This window comes from Lipotes vexillifer, unplaced genomic scaffold (genome assembly GCF_000442215.2).
Source record: "Lipotes vexillifer unplaced genomic scaffold, Lipotes_vexillifer_v1.1 scaffold675, whole genome shotgun sequence".
Classification (NCBI taxonomy): domain Eukaryota; kingdom Metazoa; phylum Chordata; class Mammalia; order Artiodactyla; family Lipotidae; genus Lipotes; species Lipotes vexillifer.
The window spans coordinates 863,088-881,984 of NW_006794000.1; the positions used below are offsets into that span (position 1 = coordinate 863,088).

The 18,897-nt window shown below is 37.0% G+C and overlaps 1 protein-coding gene across 2 annotated transcripts in view; it reads left to right on the forward strand.

Moving 5' to 3' along the window:
- The window catches only part of TMPRSS15 (transmembrane serine protease 15), a 129,620-nt gene extending 112,035 nt beyond the window's left edge, over positions 1-17,585 (forward strand). Inside the window, exons 23-26 of one of the 2 annotated variants that reach the window (XM_007466971.1) lie at positions 6,657-6,838; positions 8,093-8,188; positions 11,383-11,522; positions 16,790-17,585. In XM_007466971.1, coding sequence (XP_007467033.1) covers positions 6,657-6,838; positions 8,093-8,188; positions 11,383-11,522; positions 16,790-16,945 — 574 coding nt within the window. In that variant the 3' untranslated portion in view covers positions 16,946-17,585. The remainder of the gene's footprint in view (positions 1-6,656; positions 6,839-8,092; positions 8,189-11,382; positions 11,523-16,789) is intronic. The other variant, XM_007466972.1, reaches the window with a different exon arrangement.
- Positions 17,586-18,897: the final 1,312 nt, after the last annotated feature.

The window sequence follows — 18,897 nt, forward strand, 5'->3', positions numbered from 1 at the left end:
TTCCCTACATAATCACAGAAAATCATGGAAATTTAACATTGTCAATACAATTATCTAGTCTAATTATCTAACACAATATGTATTCACTTTTGTCAATTGTCCCAAATATGCCCTTTATAACATTTGTAGTTTGTTTGTATGTTTTCCACCTGAGAACCGATTTAGGCTAACGCACTGCATTTATTTGCTATGCCTCTTTCATCTTTAATCTAGAATAGCCTTTCCATCAGCCTTACTACCTTTGTCTTTCTCAGCCTTTCTTTCTTGTCTTTGTTATTTTTCTTAATACAAGCAAGTTATTTTATAGCAAATCAAAGAGTGAAATGAAAGGACAATCACAAGTGTGTGGATAGTCCTGGCTGGGAGTCAAGTGAAGAAAGGAGCTCAAAGGTGATTCCTTAAATTTCTAGAAATAATCCACCAGGTCAAATAATGCTGAGGATTATTTGGCTTACTCCTGGTTCCCTGTACTTACTTCTCGTTTTTTACACTTAAATAAATGCATACCTTTATTTTAAAAACATGCTTCTACTTAATGAAATAAAAATACTCACATGTATGACAAACTTGTCCCTACTCAGAATAAAGACTAATAATTGAACACATCCTCCCTGTCTACCCTTCTTTCACAATACAACTGCCTTTTACACGCTTTGCTTTTGAGTTTCTTTATGGACTCATAGGCCTTCATTAACAGTGTATTTTATTAACTAGGTTAATTATTATGATTATTATATGATGCCCAAATTGTTAAAGCTAGCTAGTGTTATCTCATTTAATGTGGCTCCTTTATTCTTTAAAAATTACCTCTGATATTCTTGAAAACTTTCTTGCTCTCTGACAACACCACCACATTTCAGGGGCATTCTAATTTTTACTTGCCTTTGAAAAAAGGAGTTGGCTATTCTCTCAGGAATCTTTTCCCATTCATTGGAGAATGATTAATAGAGACCAAAAGCTCTGTGCTGTGGGTAAACATTGGGATTGGCGGTAAGCAAACTTGCTGAGGTTGCTTTATGTCACCATTAGTAATGGTAGAACATAAAAAAATTTCAATTTATGGTATCGGGTCCCATTGATCTTTTTTTTTCCTTTCAGCATATTATGTTGCTCTATCATAATTAACTTACCACATTTACTTCCCACCACAATGAAAATTCCATGTACAAATGGACAGTCTTATGCTCAGAGTAGTGAAGTTATTTACAACCCAGCACAGAGCAACATAGAACGGGGCAGCGCTAGTTCATCCCATCCAGTGCAACATCTGTGGAGCATCTACTCTGTGCCAAGGAGTATGCTAGGCTTTGAGGTTACAGAAGTCAGGAGCATGTCTTCCTGTTTCCTATCAAACTGTACCTTTCTTTCCCTTGCTACTGAGAAAAACACTCTGGTCAGAGCAGGCAAAGGTGATATGTAGCAGAAATTCAGCCAATTTTCTCTACCTAAAGGTAAGCTATTTCTGCCATCTTTAGCCTCAGCTGAATTGAGGGTCTGCCTATCCCATGGGATTATGTCCTGTTCCTATCCCCACCTGTCTTCTGTCGTATAGCTTCTCCTTGCTTTTTTGGAATGTAGATGCTTTGAAACAAGAATATTTTGAAATATAATTAAGTCCCTTTTCTTCATCTGCAATGATTTCTTGGAAGGATTTCTTCCCCCATTTCTTGGCTTTGGGTGAATGGAAAAGCTAGAAGGATTTTATATTGCTCAGTATCCCAACAGTGATTACAAAGTATGGATTCTTGGGTCCCACGCCAACCTTCCAAATTAGAATCTCCAGAGCTAGAAACTAGGAATCTGAATTTTTAGCAAATTTCTCAGTTGCTTCATAAAATTTAAGTACCATTGGCTATGACTTCTGTATTCTCAAGTCTTTGTCCTCAGAGAAAGAAGCTCAGAGACAGGACACCGGGGAGGGGATTTCACCCTACCCCTTCTCCCTGGACAGGTCAAAGTGGGCAGGGGAGTCCCAAGGGACAGTGGAAGTGGGTGCTGTCAGAGCATCTGAAATTATCATTATGTCCAACTTGGCCAAAGTACTGATTCCTCTGACCTGGAAAAGGGAGAGTGAGAAGACCTTTGATAATCAAACAGGGCCTCTGCAGCACATAATGCCCTCCTGGCCCAGTACCTGGAGAGTTAAGGAGCTGCCACCAATCAGTAGGAGCAGAGACATCCTCCCCTACCTGAGCCCAGGTAACCAACGGCAGTGGGAATGTCTCCCTCTCCTGCCTCCCAACCTGCCCCTCATGTTCTCAGTCCCTCCCACAGAACCTGCCCATAGCTATATGAGGTTCCCCAGTATCCTGGTGCAAGGGAAGCCTCTAAAATCAGATCATCTTTGCCCTACCATTTTATTTTACTTATTTATTTATTTATTTATTTATTTATTTATTTATTTATTTATGTATTTTGGAATCATGATTTTATTTTATTTTGAATGTGTATTTTGAACCAGTATAGACTATAAAGCATACATACAAAGACATCCCAGGAACAGTGAGCACCCCAGTGCCAGATTTCCATCTCCAATTCCCCATTCAAAGGCCCAGCTGGAAGGGAGGAAGCTTTCCCAGACTGGTGGAGTATGGCAGAAGCCCCCAGACCCAGGCTGAAGAGAGCCTACAGGCCCCAGACACGCCACTCCGAGCATTTAAAGAAAATGTCTACAATTGATGGAATAACCTTAACCAAATATCAGTTGTGCTCAAACACAGAGAGGCTTTCTCCGTCCCTCCGTAAAATACACACAAGTCATTTGTCACCACTGGGAGTGCTGGTGCTCCAATTTTCTACTTTGAAAGATGGAAATTAAGGGAAAGAATTAAGTTTATTCTCGCTTTCCTAAACAAACTATATTTTAGGAAACCTTATAAATATAATCGATGGGGAAAAGCTTTTATATAGTGTTTTCTTTCTATTTTTTTTAAACATCTTTATTGGAGTATGATTGCTTTACAATGTTGTGTTAGTTTCTGCTTTATAACAAAGTGAATCAGCTATACATACACATATATCCCCATATCTCCTCCCTCTTGCGCCTCCCTCCCACCCTCCCTATCCCACACCTCTAGGTGGTCACAAAGCACTGAGCTGATCTCCCTGTGCTATGTGGCTGCCTCCCACTAGCATCTATTTACATTTGGTAGTGTATGTATGTCCATGCCACTCTCTCACTTCGTCCCAGCTTACTATCCCCCTGCCCGTTTCCTCAAGTCCATTCTCTACGTCTGTGTCTTTATTTCCGTCCTGCCTCTAGGTTCTTCAGAACCTTTTTTTTTTTTTAGATTCCATATATATGTGTTAGCATACGGTATTTGTTTTTCTCTTTCTGACTTACTTCACTCTGTATAACAGAATTTAGGTCGATCCACCTCACTACAAATAACTCAATGTCACTCCTTTTTATGACTGAGTAATATTCCATTGTACTTATGTGCCACATCTTTATCCATTCATCTGTTAATAGACATTTAGGTTGCTTCCATGTCCTGGCTATTGTAAATAGTGCTGCAATGAACACTGTGGTACATGTCTCTTTTTGAATTATGGTTTTCCCAGGGTATATGCCCAGTAGTGGGATTGCTAGGTCATATGGTAGGTTTATTTTTAGTTTTTTAAGGAACCTCCATACTTTTCACAGGCTGCAGGTTTGTAGTTCCTGTTATTTTTGGTGTCTGCCCCCTATGGATGAGGTTGGTTCAATGTCTTGTGTAGGCTTCCTGGTGGGGAGGGACTCATGCCTGTGTTCTGGGGGGTGAGGCTGGATTTTGTCCTTCTGGTGGGCAGGGCCATGTCCGGTGGTGTGTTTTTGGTGGACTTAATATGACTTTAGGCAGCTTCTCTGCTAATGGGTTGTGTTGTGTTCCTCTCTTATTAGTTGTTTGGCATAGGGCGTCCAGCACTGGAGCTTGCTGGCAGTTGGGTGGAGCTGGGTCTTAGTGCTGAGATGGAGATCTCTGGGAGAGCTCTCACTGATTAATATTAAGTGGGGCTGGAAGGTCTCTTGTAGTCCAATATCCTGGCCTTAGTTCTCCCACCTCAGAGGCTCAGGCCTGACAGTAGGCCAGAGCACCAAGACCCTGCCAGCTGCATGGCTCACAAGGAAAAGAAGAACAAAACAAACAAACAGATAGAACCTCAAAACAAATGGTAAAAGCAAAAGTAAACACAAAATCACACAAAGAAACACACACACAGTCATAAAAAGAAACAAACAAAACACAACAACAACCAAAAAAACAGACAGAACCCTAGGACAAATGGTAAAAGCAAACCTAAACAGACAAAATCACACAAAGAAACATAGACAAACACTCACAAAAAGAAAAAAAAAAAAAGGAAGAGAGCCACCAAACCAATAAACAAATCCACCAATGATAACAAGCACTAAAAACTAAACTAAGATAAATATAAGACCAAAAACAAATCAGATGCAGAAAGCAAACCCCAAGTCTGCAGTTGTTCCCAAAGTCCACCATCTCAATTTTGGGAACATTTGTTGTCTATTCAGGTATTCCTCAGATACAGAATTTATCAAGTTGATTGCAGGGATTTAATCTGCTGCTCCTGAGCCTGCACAGAGAGATTTCCCTTTCTCTTCTTTGTTCGCACAGCTCCTGGGGTTCAGCTTTCTGGTTTTGACCCCAACTCTGCATGTAGGCCACCCTCAGGCCTATGTTCCCTGCCCAGACAGGAGGGGGTTAAAGCAGCAGCCGAACAGGTGGTCTTGCTCATTCAGGCCGGGGAGAGGGAGGGGTACAGTAGTCATAATTGGAATGTGGGGCGAGCCTGAGGTGGCAGAGGCCGGCCTGATGTTGCACCAGCCTGAGGTGTGCCATGTGTTCTCCCAGGAAAGTTGCCCCTGGATCACGGGACGCTGGGAGTGGTGGGCTGCACAGGCTCCCGGGGTGGTGTGGGTAGTGACCTGTGCTTGCACACAGGATTCTTGGTGGCAGCGGTGGCAGCATTAGCGGTCTGTGCCCATCTGTGGGATCCAAGATGATAGCCGCAGCTCACGCCCATCTCTGGAGCTCACTTAGATGGTGTTCTGCTTTCTGTGAGCACACAGAACAGAAATTCCCTCTCCTTGTGCACCCTGAAACAACCGTCTCTTGCCGCTTCAGGTCCAGACTTTTTCCCAGGCTCCCTCCCGGCTAGCTGTGGTGCATTAGCCCTCTTTAGGCTGTCTTCATGCAGCCAACCCCAGTCTTCTCCCTGGGGTCTGACCTCCAAAGCCCAAGGCTCAGCTCCTAGCCCCTACCCATGCCAGCGGGTGAGCAGACAAGCGTCTCAGGCTGGTGAGTGCTGGTCGGCACCGATCCTCTCTACCCTACAATTTTAAACTGTTAGCACCCAGTTTGTTCTAATTGTAAAATCCATAGAACTGTGTTAAAGGTGAAATGAGATGATGCAAAGTGTTTGGCAGTACACTTGGCACAAAATAGCTTCTCCATAAATGGGAGTTGTTTTACTGCTATAAAGCACTTAGTAAGTTTCCTCAGATTTTAAGGCAGTGCGGTTATCAGCGGGTGCTTACTGGATGCTTGGGCATTCATCGGCTTTACTGAAGACTGCTACTTGATCAAATATAATCCTTTAGGAAATATAACAATGTAATGAATAGATAGAGAAAAAGATAAACAGATGGACTTGAAATAACTTCATGCTCTTTATATATTTATATATTTGTAGGTGACTTGTATTTTAACACTTGAAATACCATGTTAAACTAGGCATTTGCAACTATTGAGAATTAAATCACTAGCTCTACTCTAATTGCAGTTATTGAATTTTGACTTCATTATGAATATGGCTCAGTTGGCTTAATTCCAGCTGTTCACTGGTAATTTCTTGGCATGAAGATGTTGCAGGCCAGTAGCACATTTAGGAGTCCCTGTACACTTTCAGATTCTAATATACTGTCCAATTTAATCTGCCTATAACACAAATGTTATCTTTTACCAGTACACTATCAGTGGTCAACACTGTGTATGAAAAATTATTTGAGTTCATTATGTGTGGAAATTACTCAAGCTCATGTATTAGCTTATAAACATCATAATAGGTTTTGCTGCTTGTGTGAACTCTGTGTGAATTCAGTGACTTCCTAAACAGGAGATGCTGGGGAACCTCCTTCCCTTGTTACCATAGCTACTGTGGTTGCTGAGGGAAACCCTGGACAAAGATGCAGTCTCCACACTGGAATATGATCTAAAGCAGTGTTTCTCAAACCTGGCTATGCATTACCATCAACATGGAGATTTAACTGAAAAATGAATTTTTAAAATGCCCCTCTCCATCTCATACTCATTAAACCAGAGATGGAGAAGGGGGAGCAGGTAACAGTGTTATTTAAAAGCATTCCAGGTGATTCTAATGGGAAACGGAAGTTGAGAACCACAATCTAAAACCAGAGATTAAGAGATGACTTAAGAGAAGTTATAGAGATTAGCACAAACTAAGGCTTCCTCTATGATCCAATCAGAAAAAAATTGAAATTAAGGAAATATTTTTAAAGAAGAATCCTTCAAAGAAATTCAAAAATATTTGAGGATGGGAACACATAATTCTGAAATACCTACTGTGAATATCTCTAGAAAGTAACTGTGGTGGATGGAGAGTTTCTTATTCTTCTTTTTCATAAACTTTAGGAGAAATTTAGAGCCATCTAAGTGGAAAGCAGTCCTAGGCCTGCATATGACTTCGAATCTGAGTTCTCCTCAAATAGAAACTCGGTTGATAGACCAAATTGTCATAAATCCACACTACAATAAACGGAGAAAGGACAGTGACATTGCCATGATGCATCTTGAATCAAAAGTGAATTACACAGGTAAGAGAAATCAGTTTTAGTCATCCTATCTGCCCAAATTAATTCAAAATTAGATTTGAAATATCAGTACCAGTGCATTAATAGTCCATAAAAGTTGGATAATTTGTTATAGAAATCACTATAATTTAAATGGAATTGGGGAATGTAGAGAAACACATTAAATTACCTTCATCACGGTGCTTAAATCCAACTTTCTAGAAAATTGAACAGTAAAATACAACTCTCAGAGCCCTCTATATCAGTAAACTCTAAGGAGCAGCCCAGAGATAATAGGTCATGCTCTATTGTGTGCAGTCTTTGTTTCTCATGGGAAAGAAAGATAGGTCCATCTGCCACAAAGGCCAGAGTAGGACAAAGTGAGAGACAAGCATATGTTCAAAGAGCGCAGTGAGTAAGAATGGTCATTCATAAAGGGGATTCAATAATATTAATAAAATGGCAGATGGAGGACTTCCTCCAAATACCTAGATAAGGTTCAAGAAATCACCTGAGGGAGTGAACTTTATCCTGAAGGGCTCTGCTCAGCTCCAACCTTTACTCTGAAGACTTTCCCAGTGCCCAGTCAGGAGAGTGCATCCCTGTGCGTCTCTGGAATTCTGTCTCCACATGCATGAGAGCACTTAACAAAGGCAGATGATTGCTACAGTTCGTTAGCCCTATCCTTTTATTCACTTTTGTGTCTGCCTTGGGTTTTACATGTCATGGATGTTGAATGAATGCTAGGAGGCTTGCAAACTGTTGGAGAAAGGCTGAAAAAGTCAGCCACCAATGCTAATGCTTCCATAAGTACCCTATAAAACAATCGCCTAAAAGCTTTTTGAATGTGGAGGTAATTGGGGAAAATAAAAATGAACCTCAGAACATTTGCCCAAGTTGCTCTTAACTGACCCTGAAAAAAACAGCCTTACCAAGATTTTCATAGAACTGGAACCACATTCTATTAAGTACTGTGATTATTTAAAAATCAAATGTAAATGACTAATTCTAGAACTAGGATGTTGTGTACATAATAACAGAGTCATAGAGACAATGGAGAAGATCCTAAAAGGCCACCAGTGGTACCTAATCCACTGTCAAAGAAGTGCTTCTCTGAAATGCTTCTTTCCCCTAAGATTGATGTCTAAAAAAATGTCCAGGCAGGATAAAATGAAAATACAAGGCTTTTTTTAGATGAAATGTTGAAAATTATTGATTTTTAAAACTTTTGGAAATGAATGTGTCTGTTCTTGTTTTTGTTTTCTTTCATGTTTACAGATTATATACAACCTATTTGTTTACCGGAAGAAAATCAAGTTTTTCCTCCTGGAAGAATTTGTTCTATTGCTGGCTGGGGAACACTTGTATATCAAGGTAAATTATCAGACTCAACAGAAAATGCCTATTAGTAAAAAGCATGCTATTGCTCTATCCTGTGAATATTTTCAACATTTTAAAAAACTCTTACACTATAACAATTTTCTGCAATATCTCTTTTAAAAGCACTGTCTGGCTTATATTCATATGTTGCATATTTGTATAGTTAAATTTTTTTTCCAAATTGTATGGAGCATATTATAAAACTATAATTCTTATTAGAGGGAAATTCAAGCATTCCCTAAACTCAATATCTAATTTTAGTATTATAAACTCTCTGATGAAAATATATACCTTTTGAAATGAATATAACCAAAGGTTACAAAAATGTATTTTTATAAAGCATATGGATAAAGTCTCATCAAAAGCCAAGTTATTAACTGTCACATTTTCCAAATCAATAAAACTATTTGTATTTATCATATAAATGTTTCACACTCACATTCCCTAAGATGAGAAGGGAATCAGTTTCAACATGCTAATTCTGCCTACTGACATGAAGACTCAGATATGGCATGAATCTTACATTGAAGACTATAAATTAATAAACCAATGACTCACCAGCATTATTTAATAGCATGTTTTCCAAACAAAGAATATCGAATTATGTTGTACACCTGAAAATCATATAATGTTGTATGCCAATGATACCTCGATAAAATTTTTTCCAATGTCCTTGCAATATTTCAACTCTAAGATGTACATTTTTTCACATTAAACTATGTAAAATAAAAAAATGCCACAGTTAAATTGGGAAATTTATTTTCTTTCTTCATGGCAAATAAAGTGTGTCTTACAATGGAAAAAAAATAACCACACTTTTTTTTTTTTTTTTTTTTAAAGCATTCTAGTACTTCAAACCCTCTAAATGTAACTGCAAGGTTCACTGGTTTCAAAATTCCTAATAGGAGTTACTCCATCTAGGCTAGAGTTTGACCACTCACTAATAGTTAAGCAAAAAGGAACAGCAGTATTGTTGGGTGGAAAAACCTGGTCTCTAGAGTTACAACAGGTAATATCCATGATATTTAAAAATCCTAATTGCATTTAAGATGAAAAGGCACAAAATCTTGTGGAGAGGTGCATGTCCCAGAAGCAAAAGATTCACGGCTAAAATATCCTTACCTCTTGTAAAAGAGAGCATAAAATCTAAGTCAAACCCTTGCCTGATGATTCTGACAAAGGTTCTCCACTGCAATTACGTTATGTTGTTGAAATGCTTCATTTCCGCTGCCCATAAAGTATGTTGAAGTCAAAGTCTGTATATTATTGTATTTCCTCCACTTGAAAAATGTCATGACTTATTAAATTTGAAATCTAAAGAGTAAAAATGATTCTTAGATATTTTCTCTATCAGACTTCAAGCTAAAAGACATTTATGACCACAATGTACTCTTCAAAAGTAAATTATCTACTAACAAAATTTAAGACTCTTTATTCCATAGGAAATTATTATTGTTTTAAGAGTTGAGTAAACTTGCTCACATTTGCTTATTGTTACTAAAGATATGCATTTAATTGACTTAGGAAAAGTCTCTAGGAGTGGTATGGAGACAAGAAAAAAAATCTGCATCTGAGATCAATTTCATTTAGGAATAAACAGATCACTTTTAAATACTTCTTGGGTGTGGCAATTTTAACAAATTTTATGAACTTTTTCTTAGGGTTTCCAGCTACTTCGAAACACCCAGTTTTTCCCCTTTGAGTATATTACACTAATTAATTTTTTTAAGATCATGAACATGTTGCTTACTAAGAGAGAAAGAAGTATTATTTGATTAAATTAAGGCAACTAGTAAACTTAAGTAACTTTACTGACATTTTTATGTGGGTGTTTTGGTATGAATATGTATATTTTCAATTATCCTCATGGTAACTCATGTTGACAAATATCAAATGTAAGAACACTGCTCAAATTTCTTTCTACCAAAAAGTTCCTTCATACATCCAAACAATTTTTCTTCCTTGACAAGCAGCAACATTTTCTTTGATTTTTATTCTAAAACTAATTCTACCAGCCCATCCTCAATCTTCATAGAACAAATGACAGTGAGATGCTGAAAGTTCTCCCCCATCTTAACCTCTATAAGTAACTTTTTAAAATTAAAGTTCATTGTCAAACTTGAAAAGTCATCCAGCCTCTGAAGTCACTGGCACCAGCTGGTGATCAGCTCCCAACTTCACGCTGTCATACTGGTACTTTGAAACTGACCATGTTTGGAGTGTTTACAACAGGTGAATTGGCAGACAATACACAGTGGGGTTTTGTTTTTATCTCTTGAAAAATCAGTTATTAAACATTTACCAACACACCACTGATTACACATACATTGCTTTGCACCTATGTGCGCGTGCGCGTTTGTTTCTTGTCTTTTCAGTGTGGTGATGAAACTTAGCTAGAAATGAGGGCACATACATTTTTGCAACAACACTGGCTGTCAAATGTACTAGCTTATTTTCAACTTTCAGCCTTTCTTGAGAAAGCAAATAGAATTGCTAATTATTAGAAAGTGCTTATCATGTACCTTTTCTGGGCGCACTAGACACCTGCTTTTTTCACATCCCTCTTGGGATTAGTATTTCGGTAAACAGAGATTCATGCTTCCAGTAGATGAGTCATTTTGTGAAAAGCATGGAAGTATACTCTGCTACTAAATGCCTCCTTTCTCTTCCCCTGCACGTGGATGACAAGCTGATTGCCCTGAGACCAGGGCACAGTTCCTCTGAGCTTCGTCTCCTGTTCAGTATGCACCTGTTTGCTCACACAGCCCCACGAAGGAGTTGAATGCCATTATAAGGGAGCACCTCTTCAGGTGCCAAATGAAAAGCACTGCTGGATTTCTGAGACTTTGCTCATTTCCATGAATGAAACTTTTTGTGTTGGCGGGCTTTTTTCCCCCATAAGCAGTGCTGTAACCATTTGAAATTACTGAAAATACCTAAAGACCGTCTAGTCCAACCCACCATCCCTGTTAGCCCTTGGGAACTAAAGAAGTGCTTTACTGTTACCCACTTGGCAAAATCTGCAGATGGGCTTTATTATGTGCTTTTAGCATTTAGTTCCATTATGTATACACACAGTACTCGGTAACGAGAGTGAACTATTGAAATAAAAAAGACTGATGGTGGCTCCTTCAATGATGCATGTTGATCACTTCTGACTGGTTGGCTGCATTATCCATTTTGAACAGGCCCTCCTGCAGACATACTGCAAGAAGCTGATGTTCCCCTTCTATCAAATGAGAAATGCCAACAAGAGATGCCAGAGTATAACATTACAGAAAATATGGTGTGTGCAGGCTACGAAGAAGGAGGTGTAGATTCTTGTCAGGTAAATATGTAAAACTGCTCACCCAATATTTCCAGAAAGCATTGCTACATGATGAGTTCATCACTCAACAATGATCAGGGAGTGCAGAAATCATCAGGATCTTAATTTCATTTCCTCATTTACAAAACTGTGGCTTTTCACTTTTATTTGTGGCTTATTTGCATAGTACTCCTGGGTGGACCTGAGCATTGGAAACAGAACTAATTTTTATCAACAAAAGTTACAAATCAGATGTCTTTAGAGACTAGGCATAACATGTGGATGTGTCTGACTGCCAGGAAAAATATGCAGTAGTGGGCCTGGGGGTGAGCTGGAGAGTATGTACCTTAGCTAGAATCATTTATTTTCAAATTTCAAATTCTTTAAAACCCTATTCAAACAAATCAAAGAAAAACAGGTCTGTGGGCCAAATTGGCCTGTACTCCTCTAATTCGCAACCCTGATTTAGAGTCTAGTCCAGGTGTCCAGTGACCCAGAATAATTTCTGGATGAAAACCAACCTGGAGAGCCTGCAATATGTTTGAAGTACCACTAGCTTTTTTTTTTTTTTTACAGAATAAAAAATGATTTATTTAAAAATACAAATACTTTGAGAATAACATTAAAATAAGTAAATAGAAGCACTAATAAGTTGGCATCCAGTGTCCTAATGAGGTTTTCAATTGGAACTTTTTAGAGAGGTGTGATTTTTTGCTCATTCTTTTGACTTGTGTGACTTTCAAAGAAAACTCTTACCCACAAACTAACCCTCATGGAAGATAAAAACATGTTTTTATTTTTTTTTGAATTTTATTTATTTTTTTATACAGCAGGTTCTTATTAGTTATATATTTTATACATATTAGTGTGTATATGTCAATCCCACTCTCCCAATTCATCACACCACCACCACCCCTGCCACTTTCCCCCCTCCCCTTCTATCAAATGAGAAATGCCAACAAGAGATGCCAGAGTATAACATTACAGAAAATATGGTGTGTGCAGGCTACGAAGAAGGAGGTGTAGATTCTTGTCAGGTAAATATGTAAAACTGCTCACCCAATATTTCCAGAAAGCATTGCTACATGATGAGTTCATCACTCAACAATGATCAGGGAGTGCAGAAATCATCAGGATCTTAATTTCATTTCCTCATTTACAAAACTGTGGCTTTTCACTTTTATTTGTGGCTTATTTGCATAGTACTCCTGGGTGGACCTGAGCATTGGAAACAGAACTAATTTTTATCAACAAAAGTTACAAATCAGATGTCTTTAGAGACTAGGCATAACATGTGGATGTGTCTGACTGCCAGGAAAAATATGCAGTAGTGGGCCTGGGGGTGAGCTGGAGAGTATGTACCTTAGCTAGAATCATTTATTTTCAAATTTCAAATTCTTTAAAACCCTATTCAAACAAATCAAAGAAAAACAGGTCTGTGGGCCAAATTGGCCTGTACTCCTCTAATTCGCAACCCTGATTTAGAGTCTAGTCCAGGTGTCCAGTGACCCAGAATAATTTCTGGATGAAAACCAACCTGGAGAGCCTGCAATATGTTTGAAGTACCACTAGCTTTTTTTTTTTTTTTACAGAATAAAAAATGATTTATTTAAAAATACAAATACTTTGAGAATAACATTAAAATAAGTAAATAGAAGCACTAATAAGTTGGCATCCAGTGTCCTAATGAGGTTTTCAATTGGAACTTTTTAGAGAGGTGTGATTTTTTGCTCATTCTTTTGACTTGTGTGACTTTCAAAGAAAACTCTTACCCACAAACTAACCCTCATGGAAGATAAAAACATGTTTTTATTTTTTTTTGAATTTTATTTATTTTTTTATACAGCAGGTTCTTATTAGTTATATATTTTATACATATTAGTGTGTATATGTCAATCCCACTCTCCCAATTCATCACACCACCACCACCCCTGCCACTTTCCCCCCTTGGTGTCCATACGTTTGTTCTCTACATCTGTGTCTCTATTTCCACCTAGAAATAATGTAGCCATCTATCAGCTCCATGAAATCTATATACATTCAACAAATAAAAAGTAAATTCTGCTAGATTTTAGATTTATAATTAAATTTTAGGTGCAGTATGGACTAGCCATGAAAGCATGGATTCTGTGCTCAAAATACTTTTTTGACCCTTGCTTTAACACTTACCAGTGAGTCTGGGGAAGTCACTTAGGTATTATTGAGAGGTTTAATAGAGGTAACACGTGTAAGGCATTAAGTACGTGCACAAAAATATTAACAATTTTTATTATGAGATTTTGTAAATAAATTTTGGAGCATATTTTCTATATTTGAAAATTAATAAAATATTAATGTACTAACATCTACTGGATTAGATTAAACCTGATAGCAGTACTGAGCAAATGAATAATCTACAGATGCAGATGTAGCAATCTATACTGTGAGAAAATGGCTTCACTTTGTTAAAGTGTAAACAACTTGTTATCTATATGAACACATACTAATACATATGTCATAATAATTGGACTGAATACAAGACTTTCTTAACAGACAGTTAAACAGGTGGATCTGAATATGTGTTCTCTAGTGAAGCCAATGTCTCATGTCATCTTAAATGTTCAGCTTAATTTTACATTTATTCTGCTTTGATGACACTTGCATATTCAAGACGAATAGGATAGCATTCTTGTTTACAATTTTTCTCTTATACTTTCCTTTTAAAATGAAAAGTGTACTAAAGATATATTGCCACTTAGAGGGAGATTTATAGAATTATTGCTCAGAAGGGAAATCAGCTGTACAACTTCAATTAGAGTTAATGGGGGTTGTGTGGCAGACACCTCATGCACTAGGTAGAAAATATGACTGCTGATGTTATCGATGCTTGGGTTACATTAAGCCAGCAACTCATGCCAGATCTCTGAAATCTCATATTTGGTTCCAATTTCTAGAGAGTCTAAGTATGTTATTCATTAGCAAGTAAGAAAGCTCCCACACAAGGCAATACCTTGTGTAATATAATGTTATCATGATTGAGTAATTGATCGTCTAGAGAGTTACATGATTTTCTTTGTTCATCTTTAATATTGTGTTAAAAAGGAGGACTGATTACATAAGGATACATTATTTTAAATTATTCATATGTTACTATTGATATATCACTTGAATAAGTTCTTCGAAGCATTATTTTTTCCCTATAGTGGTGACGAATTTGCCTTATTAGTCATTCACATGTTCTTGAATATCTTTTGGCTTCCCAAAGGTTTGTGCTTGCTAGGCAGCTGTTTGGATTTTAAGGCACCATGAGTGGCTGTCGAAAGTCCTCTCTCTATAAAACTAAGTGAATGACACAAAGAGCAAACCCATTCTGCTATTCTGAGACTTGTTCTATACACTGCTGGTTTTCGAAGTGTGGCCTTCAATCCAGGAGATCAGCATCACCTGAAATATTGCTGTAGGCGCAAATTCTTGGCCTTGCCAGAGAGTCACTGAATCAGAAACTCTAGAGATGGAGGCCCAGCAATGTCTGTGTGAGCAAGCCCTCAGGTGATTCTGATGCAACCCAAGGTTTAAGAACCACTACCCTAAATAAAAATGATCTCCAACCCTTATACTCAGATGTTCAGTCAAAGAAGTTAATGATTTTTGTTTTCCTTTATATAGCATCTCCATAGAAACATAAATTTTTGGTTAATACTTTATGGCGTGGACATTTACTCATATTTTTGAAGTACTTACACATCTCTGAGATAATGGAAGGAAATAACTTCATTGAACAAATCAGAAAATGAAGGCGAAGAGAAGTAACACAGTGGAACTGAAATGGTGTATGTAGCTAGATGATGAGAAGTGATAGACGCAGACAGAACACTCAGCTGTTTGGCCTCAGGCCTGCTGGTGGATTCTTTGAATAACAGCCACTGAGCCAGTATGTGCTGGGTAATTTAAAATCCTTGTTCATGTAATCAACGTCTGGATTCTACTGTCTTTTAAAAACTATGAAATTATTTTTGAAAATATGATGCAAACCAAATGACTCCTTTTTAAAATACCCAAACATTTGAGGTTTATTTTTACTAACTTCTAAGTCACATATCACTTTGAGTCAGTATTTATTCTTACCTTGAATTGACACTGTTCTGTAAATATTTCTGAACCATATTATGAACTAAGGGCTTAGGATGCAGAAGTACAATCACAATCCCCGCCTTCAAACAGCTTGAACGCATTTGTTACATCTAGCAAAGGAGTAACCCATGCTTGCCAATGAGATTTATACTCCTCTCCCTCAGGAGAGAAAGGGTGATTTTCTAGACCACATTTTCTTCCCTTAAATATAAGTCCCAAAGGTGATAAAGAATCAGGCAAAATGTCTCCCAGGATACTTTTTAACATAAGTTTAGCTGAAATATTCTATTGTACCAGTGATTTACCAAAGTACACAAGGCTTTAAGTTCCTTCATAAATATAAAAAATATTAATCTAAAATGCTTTCACAATTAATGTGGGAGACAATATTTGTCAATTCTCTGTCATTAAATAACGGTACTATACATTTGCATTATATTCATTTGCATTACACAGGAATAATCCTGTGGAAATAAAATCTATGTAATTAACTCAACTAGGAATTGCTATAATTAACATTTATGAAAATTAAAAGCATTTCATCAATTAAGATAGATGAAAATGTGTGCCTCTCACTAGAAATTATATCATAAATGTGCCTATTGCAGTTGAAATAGTTTTTTTTTCAAATCTGACTGCGCTTGTCTAATACCAAAAAATTAATGCTGCCCAAAAGAACTAAAATCAACTTTATGTGTGAGTTATTAGTTATCCTAAAGCACATAATGTGGAATATTGTCTTACCACAAAGCCCCTCATAATACTTAGGACATATCTCCTTTAATAAAAGGATTAGCTTTTAACATATGTTTTGGTTGGGATGCTCTCAGAGTTGTGCCTTAGAAAATTTCTTGGTACCCATTAAAATGCCATACTTAAAACAAGGAAATGCTTGCTATAAGAGTGAATCATAAAAAAATTACATATAAATTTTGTTTTAGTTGCCATAATTTCTCTGTGTACTTACTGAGCAGCGAAAGTTTCTAATTCTTGACCTAGAGTGATGGTGAGAATATTTACAGATGACTTGCAATGGCAATTAAACCATATTTTTGATCTTCAGTTTTGAACTTATTTGCTTACAAATTAAAAAAATATATATATAGATAGATAGATAGATTTAGATTTATATCAATTGATCACACATTTACAATTTTCTTTTGCAATTTACTCTTTAGGGGGATTCAGGAGGACCACTCATGTGCCAAGAAAACAACAGATGGTTCCTGGCTGGTGTGACGTCATTTGGATACCAGTGTGCACTGCCTAATCGCCCAGGGGTGTGCTCCCGGGTCCCGAGGTTCACAGAATGGATACAAAGTTTTCTACATTAGAGTGTTTCCTGAAGCAAAGTTGAAAATCAGGCAGTTTTCCCATTCCACTTTAAGAAGCATGGAAATTGAGAGTTTTGAAAAAATCATTTCTAAATGCCTTGATTCTTTACCTAAGCCACCGAAATGCTGGGGGAGAAAACAAAAACTAATCTTTACAATACAAAGTAACTTTAAAATAATAAAGTTTGATTTTATTGTGAACAGTTATTCTTTCACAGATATTTCCTTTGTTCTTAATCATTATTTTTATCATATTCTCTTATTTAAAGGAATGTTATTTTAAAGCATATACTATTACACTTAAAGTTTAAGCAAAATTAAGAGAAGCAAAATAAACTATTTGCACAAAGTATGTTATTGTTTAAAATAGACTGCTGTAAATTATCTAATTCCAGCTTAGATCACTATTATAAGAATCTCAATCATTCTCCTGCTTTTCTATCCAAATGCATTTCCAATCCAACTTGAGCACATCCTTAATATTTTCCCCACTTATCAAAAATATTTATTATAAGCTCATGTCACAGACTTGAACTAAATCGATTGCACAATTCTCTCAAATAAGCTAATTAAACAGCAAAACAGCACAAGTCCATATATCGCCCTTGTATCAAAATTAAAGCTAAATTAACTAATATTGTCATACTTTCATTGGATCATTTTTTACCTGGATTATTCATATGGTCCGTTTATTTCAAGCTAGTGTTTTTTAGGTTTCCAAAAATTATCAGACATATCAAAGAAATACAACTATTACAAATGTGGTTTTTCTCTGATAGATGAGTTACAGTGGATATTTCTAACATGTGTAAAACTTATTTAGACACAGCTGAATTGCCCACTGGAAGGCCAAAAATGTGGAATAAATGAATTTGCTCCACTGCTTTAATGTCTTGGATCATTTCCAGAGTAAGTGCAAACTTCAATTTAGCTTACCACACAAAATCTGCTGATTTATTCAGGAAGACAAAATTCATACAAATTAAGACAAATGTACACACACACACACATTCTTGCATGGGTCTATATGGTCCAAAGTAATAGAAGAGAGAGTAAGGTTTCAAGCAGTTGAAAGAAGGGATCAATCAGTTTATATTGGCCTTACGGAAGAAAGGAGACTTGGGCTGGCTACACCTGAGAGGAATAGTTGTTACTGACGTACTGAAGAGGCAGTGGGGACCACCGTGTAGGCAGGAGAGATCCTGAAATTTCAGGGAGAAGGGACAGTAGATAATTTTGAGTTGTCCTAGCAAAAGACTCTCTCTCTGGGCAATGTTCAGAGAAAGGGAAAACAATACCATATAAAGAAGGTGACATGTATACACTGCTATATATAAAACAGATAACCAACAAAGACCTAATGTATAGCACAGGGAACTCTACTCAATACTCTGTAATGATCTATATGGGAAAAGAATCTAAAAGAGTGGATATATGTATATGTATAACTGATTGACTTTGCCGTACACCTGAAACTAATGCAACATTGTACATCAACTCTACTCCAGTAAAAATTTAAAAAAAGAAAAAAAGAAAAGGTGTATCCAGATGATTGAGGATTACAAATTCCTGGTAAACAATCACGGGATTTATTCTTAGGACAAAAATTGGGAGTCCCTGAACACACTACTCTTTTTTAGAACCTTTCCAATGACCTGTTCCTAATAGGAAGGATGGAGTGATTAGGAAGGATGGAACAGCAAGGGTAGGGTCTGCTGTTTGATTTTATTTTCTGAATATTGTTCTGCATTTCACAACACTTATTAGAAGTATGCTCTGAAAATACAAATACAACATCTATTCCTTTTTATTTTTCAAAGGTCAGCTTAAGGTACCCTTAGGACAGTCTCTCTACCATCTTCCAATAAGACAGAAGTTCATTATCCCAACTCTAGGAACTTATGCGTTTCGTAATTGACACCGGAAGAGTAATCCAGCTCTGGATCAAGATA